This window comes from Camarhynchus parvulus, chromosome 11, assembly GCF_901933205.1.
Source record: "Camarhynchus parvulus chromosome 11, STF_HiC, whole genome shotgun sequence".
Lineage (NCBI taxonomy): Eukaryota > Metazoa > Chordata > Aves > Passeriformes > Thraupidae > Camarhynchus > Camarhynchus parvulus.
The window spans coordinates 10768550-10778031 of record NC_044581.1 but is presented as its reverse complement, the minus strand read 5'-3'; the positions used below and the strand labels follow the sequence as shown (position 1 = coordinate 10778031).

At 41.1% G+C, this 9482-nt stretch overlaps 1 protein-coding gene and 1 long non-coding RNA gene across 4 annotated transcripts in view; one reads left to right on the top strand and one right to left on the bottom strand.

Moving 5' to 3' along the window:
* Positions 1-1519: 1519 nt before the first annotated feature.
* On the bottom strand, positions 1520-7743 carry LOC115908083. 2 transcript variants are annotated; one of them, XR_004061087.1, is made up of 5 exons: positions 7666-7743; positions 4242-4314; positions 3455-3546; positions 2530-2674; positions 1520-1621 (listed from the first exon to the last, which is right to left on the bottom strand). It is a non-coding gene; the product is annotated as an uncharacterized LOC115908083 (long non-coding RNA). The 2 variants fall into 2 exon arrangements; XR_004061088.1 differs by lacking the exon at positions 7666-7743 and adding an exon at positions 6058-7652.
* FTO (FTO alpha-ketoglutarate dependent dioxygenase) overlaps positions 7729-9482 on the top strand; it is a 229820-nt gene continuing 228066 nt past the window's right edge. Inside the window, exon 1 of one of the 2 annotated variants that reach the window (XM_030956383.1) lies at positions 7729-7930. In XM_030956383.1, coding sequence (XP_030812243.1) covers positions 7892-7930 — 39 coding nt within the window. In that variant the 5' untranslated portion in view covers positions 7729-7891. The remainder of the gene's footprint in view (positions 7931-9482) is intronic. The other variant, XM_030956384.1, reaches the window with a different exon arrangement.

Below are 9482 nucleotides of genomic sequence, written 5' to 3'. Positions count from 1 at the left end.
AATACAAGAACAAGGGGAAAGAACAATCTTTCTGCCTGCAGGTACTATTATTGCCCACTGATGTACAAAAAAAGAGTATGGACTTGCTACAGTGAAGCAATTGTTAGGGATATAAACCATTGTTTTTAATAAATGTGAATTACACCTTTCCTTGTGTGCTCTGGCATATCAGCAGCCTCGCTCACTTTTCTGAGACCACTGCTAATAAAAGATTTAACCCAGCTGTATGGACAAGGTCTGTGGACTGGAATCTGGAGCTGCTCATCAGCTGAAAGGGGAGGCTCTCATTTTGTTTCTCAAGCTCATGAACTTTTTCTTGTCAATGCACAATCCTTTCTTCCAGCTCCAGGCCTGACCCAGCCACTTGGGGCCGCCACCAACCTGTTCAGACTTTTTTTTATCATTAACAAGCTGTATTAACTTGGTGGTCATTCTGGGGAAAATAATAAAAAAGATGAAAAAGAATGTGAAAAGTCAGCATAAAAAGCATTCTGCTGAAAGGAACATAATCACTGTGAAGACTTCAGCATAGAACCTAAATAATAAATTTCAGGTTTTGATATAACTATTACTGCCTGTGAAGAACTCTTTGAAGATAATTGAAACCACTGTGCAGCAATCTGCTTTATAGCACTGACAAATAACAGTTTCCTAAGGCTTATCATTTAAGGTTAGTAAAGAGAGGACACATATTTACTCCATATGGTGCTTAAATGTAATTTTTAACGCATGACCTTATATAGGAACCTCTGCATGCTGTTAAGTAAAGTTACAGATTTGGGATGTGGTGGGGCAAACTATAAAAGCTACAATTCCACAGAACATTCAACTATTGAAAGAATGCTAATAATATGCAACATTCCAATTATATACAATTTCTAGTATTTTGGGATTTAAATATATATTCCATATCTAAAGTGGCTGAAATATATAGGTGGAGATATTTAAGAAGGTACTCTGGAAAAAAAGACTTAACAGTTCTCATTACCATACTCAATTTTATACATGGCAAATATTTCCAGTGTGCTTTGGAGAAGGAACAGTTAGCTGCAGAATGTAATTAGATACAGAGGTCATGGCTGTCATCTGTCTTTAGAAGGATACAAATTTTGCTTTTGGTATCTGAAAGGTTGTACCTTTGATTCCCCTTGGTAACATTGGTAAGCCAGAACAAAAGGCAGTGAGGGCACGTGGGGGTGATGTAACATGCATGAACAGAAAACATACCCAGAAGTGAATGCAAAAATCTTGGCATATAAAGAAAGAAAAGGTGGCTTTGATGAGAGAGACAAGTTCAAGACTTTACAAAGTCGGCTGCACATCTTTGAGACCTGTATCTAGTTTACAGGAAATCTATTTTTGAAGGCCCAGAAAGAAAACTGAAAATAAGGACACACTTCATTTGTTTAAAAGGACTTGTTTTATTTTTTGTATACTTGTGGACAGAAGCTTCTACTTAAAAGAACAAAAGTGAAACAAAAAAAAATCCCTAATAACTTCAGGATGTCACAGAATGTTACTTGCCTGTAAGCAGGTTTTTTGTTTACATGGAGTTTTTTCAATGCTCTTCCACTGCAAATTCATTCCAAATTTCTAGTTAAAAGGGCTCTGGCAAAGAATGCTGGAAAAGAAATTAAACTTGAGGAGTTAAGTTTTTTCACTAGCAAACACTATTTTTTATTTTCTGTGCCATAAAGCATTAATTCAGGTATTCCAATTTGAACATTCTGTGTAATGCTAACTAAGTGGATGATGAGTGCATTTGGTAAGGCATCTAACAGAAACACAGGAAATCCCTTTGGAATAAGCAAACATTTCATTTGTTCCACCATCTTGGATTTGACAACAGCCTGACAGAAAAGATGGAAGTTATGTCATGCTGGCCAATTTGTTCCTGACTCACTGAACACTGAGTCAGAAGGAAAGAATTCTTTGGACTTAAATTATGAAGTAGTCCCATCTACAGAAGCAATATTTTCAGATGCCCCTTTATGAATCTTTTGATTTCTGACACCACCTTGTTTGGCTGCAGCATGACTTTACTAAGTACAGCACAATGTGAGCACAGAGTCACAGTGCTTTTGGATTAATCAGCCCTCCTGTAATGCAGTAATACCATGACCAGCTCTGCTGAGCCCACATTGGTTTGCCAGCACAGCACTAAGTTTAATAACAGGGGTGGAATCTCACTGTATGTACAATTTTGATTCTAGAATGACATTCCTGATGAATCATTAGGCTTCCACAGCCTCTTCTACAGTTCCCAGAACACTCTAAGAGCATAGCTCTGTGCACAAGGTACCAGCTCCAAAGTGACAGACAGCACTGTAGCTCAGTGCATGGAAATCTAATACAGTCCACCACAAAGACATACATACACAGACATAACCAGAAATTAAAAATAATTAATTTCAAAGAGTGATTTTTGCTACTGCTTAAAAAGTGCTCTGAGAGAAATCAACATTTTCAATTCATTTTAAAGGGCAAAAATATTACTGTAAGCTAAAATAAAAGTATTAACCCCCATACCTTTTAGCTTTCTCCTCTTGCTCATTTGCATGCTGCTTGAGTAAGATGTGATCATCATGTACATGAAGAAACCTGTCCTCCAGTTCTTCTTGGCTGATTTGTTACCTAGCTTGTTGAGCTTTTATATTCTGTGCAGTTGATGATTCTACCCAAACCAAGACAACTTTAAATTACCTTCAATGCAATCAACAACATGTAGCTCCAAGTCAAAACTCATTTTGAAGTACTGAGCCCCCCCCAACTTTTCAAGTAATTTTATACTTTACACTTGTACAAGTCTGTTAATTTTTTTGGATTTATAGTCATTTTAATCACTTCCTTTTGCCTTCCTATTACAGATTAAAAAACATAGCAATTAAAATTATACAGCAACCTGTTTTCACACTAGACAACACAAAGGTAACAGTTTACCAAGTAACCAGGCTCTGCCAAAGACACTATCTCAAAATAAGCATTACCTAAGGGATTCTTTCTAATCTGTTCCAAAGTTAACATATTATCTTGAAGCTTGAAAAAATTAACTCATAATTCTGTAAATTTACTCAGATACAAGACTAAGCCCAGTTGTTCCATTCTAATAGCAGCTGAGTAACATAGCAGAATCACATAATACTTTTGGTTCCCATTTTGTGAAATGGATCTGGCCTTGTCCTCGATTCAGAAAAAAAATTCTCTTTTCTTCTGGAAGTATGAATGTTACAGCTCAATGACATTTTCAGTTTTTACCATCTCACACCAACTCCCCTCTTATAACAAGCAACTTGAACATAGAATGGGTCACAGCATCTTTCACAATTTAACCCAGATTTTGAATGGTATTTGAACTTAATTTTGTGAGTGGCAACATCAGAAACATTTTTAGAAAGAAACTAAAGAAGCCACTGATCAAAGTCTGTAGCTGTAATAAATAGCAGCTGGTACAAACCTTGTAATCCTTCAGTTCCAGCTGGAGTTAGACCTGTATGTCTCACAGGCAGGTCCCCCACAGTTACATCAGCTGCAGCAGGCATGGCTTATCTAGGGATAACAAAATTCAAATGAAATTCCTCTTCATCTGTTATTTAAACTGAGACTAGAACAATACACCATATGAAATGAAGGCAAAAGTTATGGCAAACTCACTGAAATGACAGACTTCTGAATAGTATTTCAACTAGATTGCAATCTACACTCTGAAGTTCTCAATTTCATGGCAGTTTCAATCCATTCACAAGATACACCTTTGCTGTGCAGTAGCTCCAATTCTATTTAATACATGTACAAATAGCTTTTTAAGTTCTAGCTCTGTTGTTTTCAGGAATCTTTGGGCTAAGGCCATATTTCCAAGTGGAAGTGGGAAGGGGACCTGTGGGTTTTTTGTTTAGTTGGGGTTTTTAAAATTGTTTGTTCATTTTAAGAGAGGTAAAAGCTTAAGGCATTGAATGGTGGATGAGTAATGCCATCTTCCATGTTATGAATGGAACTCTTTGAAACAGGTGCTGGGGGTTATGAAGTCATTCCAGTGTTGTCTGGCATTGTCCTAGTCTTCTTTCAATCACTGTCATATAAGAAATTACTTTTTAAGACAGAAAGTCTCCTATGAATGATTCTCATAAATCTGAACATGATTCTATCTTGCAGCAACAGAAAGCTTAGCTACATGACAAATGAGATTAGGAAAGTATTAATGTGAGAAAGTACTACATTTGTTTTGGTGTAATATATAAACGTACTTCTTAACAAATGCTGTTTCCTTCTTGTCTTCTGGTGCAGAAAATTACACGTTGATCACTGAGTCAAGTAACGCTGAAACAACAGGAAAAGGAGAGACATGAAGGCCTTTTGACAGTCTTACCCCCAAAACCATGGTTACACTCTTCAGGTGATATAAATCCTCAGTCAATCCAGAACCATCTAGGAGAGCACTGGGAAATTAGCAGTGATGCTACTAGAGACTTGCATCAGAGGGCAGAAGCAACATGGTACAATCAACAGACAGCCCATGAAATATCTGTTAATTCAATCATAATCAAAAGTGCTGCCTAAGCTTTTTCTTCCATCATAAATAACTCTCCTTATGGTTTTGTTCTAAAGAAACAAAAGGGATTAATGGAAATTTAGTTTCCAACAAGTCAGTCTTGCTTTTAATCTTTTGGTTGTTTCATCACTAAAATTTATGATAAAATATTATTTCCAGACTTCACTGTTTATGAATAAACAGGAACACATTTTTCCTCCATGTGGAACAAATGTTTCCTTATCATGACCATAGAAGTGAACTGATCTGCAGTTGCAGACTTGCAATATGGTTGCAGTTTCAATGCTGTCAGTGACAGAGAATACTGCTCTGGGATGTTGATGTCCACACCACTCAGCCAATGGCACAATTGGCAATGCAAACACACACCCATTGGAATCCAGCTCCTCGGCATCCTCAGCTCTTTTTGCATTGCTCTTACAAAATCCTCCAAACTTCCTTGTAATTTGTTAAATTAGCTCTCTCTGCAGTCATTGGCTTCACTCAGGTCTAGGTTCATTATTGTGGTTACTGTTATATGTCCCTGCACCAGTATGGCTACAGCAACTGGGATCAAAGGGAAACAGACATTTTACCTCCAGAGAATCAGTTAAATTTGGTTCATGATGGTAGCAAGGGGAAGATGCTACCACTATACATCTTTCTAGAATGTGGTTGTCCTTGCTTTCACAAGTCAAAAATGACAGAGGCTTTTTTGGGCATCAAGAGCTAAACAAGAATTTTATCAGCACGACTCCACAATGTTTGTGATCTATCAAAATCAGGCTTCAAAAACTCCAGTACAGTAACAGGCTGACAAACATTACTGGCTTTCACTATTTGCTGAAGAAACTTTACTATGGATACCTACCTGTTATCTTCAGTATGAGAGAAATCTACTCACTTAAAAACAGAGACAAAACAACACATGCTTGTCACTCAAATAAACAAACAACTTTTGTCAGTAGCAATCCATTACTGGCTGCAGCAAAACCACAGAAATACTTGAGCTGTAAGCAAACTAACACAGCAGAGATGCACACAAAGCCAATTTTAACTGGCAACATGACATGATTTGAAGTGACAAAATAAAGCAACTTCAAATCTAAAGTGTCCTGAAAACTTAGAAGGTCAAATTTTCAAAAGGAAGAGAAAGAATTGTTTCATCTCCATTACAAAGTGTCAGAAATTAAGCATTCAGCTATTTTTTCTGTCATGGGCCACAGAAAAAGAAAATGAAAAGCCAACCATATTAATTGGTTTTATCAGATACAGTGGTTTTAGACAGAAATAGTACAAACATGCCTCTTAGTTTTAAGGAGGCCAAATATAATTACAGATTTAGAATTTGGCTTGGCAACTTATTTGCCTGATTAGTAACATACCCATGTCTTTAATAATCACTAATAACCACCAGTTATGCTGCTGCTTTGAGAGAGGACACTTCAAACATCAAAGCATGTGTTACATATGTTACAGCTCCTCTTTGAATATTATCTCAGTGTCAATCACAAACACTTAAACAAAATTACTTTTCCTTGCAGTCCAGTTCCAGGGTTATTTCTAAAAGCATACGAGATTTCTCCATGGCATTGTGTGTTACTTTTGAAAGCATTTCCAAAGTGATTACATCTGACAAAACTGTACAGCAACATTGCTGCAAAAGTTATGGTACTTAAAAGTGCAGCATTTCCTAAAAGAAAGCATAACAAAGTGAGAGAGATATAAATTTGTATTTGCATCTGGACAGATCCACATGCCATCCTCAACCTCAAAAACTTAAACCAGGCTTTATTTCCAAGAAAGGATAACCTACAATCACTTCAGCACAGATTGTTTCTCAAAACTAGAGAGCTCAGTGTACAAAGAGAGGAATATTCCCCATATCTCCGGGATTAACCCATAAGAACTTCAGGTTAGGTATAAGCAAGAATTTTCGATATAACTACTGAAGTTAAAGGAAACTGTAACTCTCTTCCACACTTCACTACCTACAAAAGTGGTTCTATCACTACCTGTATCTGAAAATTTACTACAAAAAACTGCACACAACTTTGCACTGATATAAAAGTCTGACACTAATAAAATTAATACTTATCAAAGCTCATGCTTTAGGTCCAGATTCCTATATAACTCACAGACATGTGCTTTTGTACCAACATCATTCAAAGGTAGCAAAACTGAGTGGGGATTACTGAATCTTTTGAAAGTTCTCAGCCAATGGGGCTATAGGTGACTTGCAGTGAGGGGGTTTCTAGTGAAATCACAAGAATTACAACTTAATTGTTTCAACATGGTTTTTGAATTTGAGTGTCAGACATGGCCAAGATGATCCTTTTGTTACAAAATCCTACTCCACTTCCCTAGTAGAGGGAATTTTAAAAAGGAGGTGGGAGAGACCACCCATCTATCTTAGCTTATCATAATGTATTTCCAGCCTAAGTTCCCCCTCTATTGAGTCTTTAAAATATACATGCTTGCACTTTATTGGTCTTGTAACCTAAAATAATCTCATTTATAACCTGAAATACACACACATATCATCTTTCAAATATCACGTGTTGCAGTGCTGTGTGTCTTGGGAGGCGGACGGGGAAAAAAAGAGACACGATATGGGAAATTTTAGGAAATGGGATCACAACATCCTAAGGGAAGAAACATCTCTCAGACCTGTAAGTCCTACTTCAACACAGAAAAATCCAAACAACCTGGTCTTGCCTTCCACATACTGAACAAAGCTTCCCAGTTTTGACTCAGCCGCGCCAGTTGCGGCGGCGGCTGACGGGGCTGAAGGGCAGGCCCGCAGGGAAGGCAGCGCTCGCTCCGGGAGGAACGCCTACACCGCCCGGGCTGCCCGCCCTCGGGCACAGGAGCTCAGCTCCCGCTTCAGCCCAGCGGCCCTTCCCGGTACAAACACAGGCCTACAGGGCCACTCTGATCCAAAAGCTGAGTCTCCCGTCTCTTCCCACGGCCACCGAGCCAGGAGGAGCCGCTCGGCTCTGGAACCGCAGCCCGCGGGTCCCGCCAGCCCCGCTGGGGACCGCCCGCTGCAGGACACGGCGCCACAGCCGCGGGCAGCTCCAGCGCCCCGCTCCTCCCCGCGCCGTGCCCAGAGGAGGAGAAGCTCCCCCCGTACTCACAGCCCCCGCCAGCCCCGGGCTCCTCAGCGCTCCGTTAGCAGCTGCCGCCGCCGCCAACCGGGCCCTTCCCCTTCCGGGCCGACCTGAGCCTGCCGGGACTTGAAGTTCGGGGCGGAGCCGCGCACTGCCTGCGGAGCCGCGGTCCGGCCGCTGCCGGCGGAGCTGCGCGGGGCTTCCGCGGTCCCGCGGTGCTGCTCCGCTCCGGGCGGACGGCTAAGGCGGCACAATGAAGAGGAGAGCAGGGGAGCGGGAGAAAGAACTGAAGGTACCTTCCGTTTGCTTCCTGCTCCCCGCAGCCCCGAGGAGCGTGTGTGCCCGTGGCCAGCCCTCCCCGCCGCTCGTGGGGCTGTGCGGGGTAGAGCCCACCGGGGCTCCGGTAGCTCCAGTACTGGAGCCCCGAGCGAGGGGACTCCGAGGCCGCCGTGAAGTTCATTGTGAGAAGGAAGGAGCCCCGGCCCCGGGCTCGGCGCGGTCACGGAGCCGGGGTGAGCTCCGCACGGCCGCGTGTGCCCAGCACCGCCACGGGGCTCCGCAGGGCTGCCCGGGCTGGGGGCTCTGCTTGAGCTGGAAATGTCCGATCCCCCTCCTCTGAATGAGGGGCACCTCCTACAGCGTTAACAGGAGCTAGTGGTAAAGGCGTGTGCCAGCTGGGCAAGATATTTCAGTTTAAAAGACTGTTCTGTGGTATATGAAAAACATGATGCAAGGACCGTGTGTTTGTTTTTGTCGATACGTTCACAGTGAGATGATGCACTGTGTAACTGCGCCTAATTCTTAAATTCAAAAGTACTCTACACTAAGCATGACCTAAATAAATATTTTTAAGTCTCTTATACCGCCCGAGCTTTATAATGTTTGTTTTCTTATTCACATGTTTAGATGCAATGCTGTTACATGCTTACACTGAAGATGCTATTTCACTGTCTGTGGAAGCAAGCAGGAGTGCTGAATAGTTGCTGTTTCAGGTGCCTTTGAAAGGCTTGTTTTACTACATTGTACAATATTTTACTTCAACTGTTAATGGTTGTTGTACTTGTGCTGATTTTGTTTACAAAACAGTAGCACTGAGAACCAGTAAGCGACTTGTTTGAAAGCACGGTACCGATATTAGAGGTGTTAGTGAAAGGAAGGCTAATGCCATTATAAATTTAGAAAATGCCTTTGAAAATGCTAATCTCATACACCTGAACAGGGAGCGTGCTCGTTTTGGTATTGCTGTTAATTTACTATGCAGTATTAAATATACTGTTCCATGGAAAGGCAGGGAAAAGATCTGATGTAAGTTTCCAGCTAAGTATTTTACTAGAAAACTTTGGGTCTCTTTGCCCTAGTAAGTTTCATAACAACTCCTTAAGAACTACCTGGTCATTTTGTAATTTGTCTTTCTGCTATCCCAAGTTGCTGAGGGACAGCAATTTTAGTGTTACGTTTGTGTTCTGCCCTTTCCACGTATGTCAAAACATATGCAGTTGTCCCATCGAATACGTTGCGCGGGAAACCCCTCAACCCATACTTTTTAAAAACATGTATATTTGTGCTGTCCATCCAAGGGCCTTTGTCTTGTCAGTGGGTCTTCCTGAATGTGTTTGGGAATCATTTGAGTTAGGAGAATAATGGCCCTTGATAAGATAATAGCTCAGGGATACCTGTGTGGGGTGAAAGGATGGTTGGCAAAGGCTCTAGGGGGAAAGGCACTTGAAGAGCTGTCAAGAACAATGTATGAGAAAAACTTGAGGTCGAGTGCAAGAGTACTGCTGTAGACACAACTCGATGTTGTGGGTGCACAGACAGAGAGGGATGAAAGATAAAAGATTCTT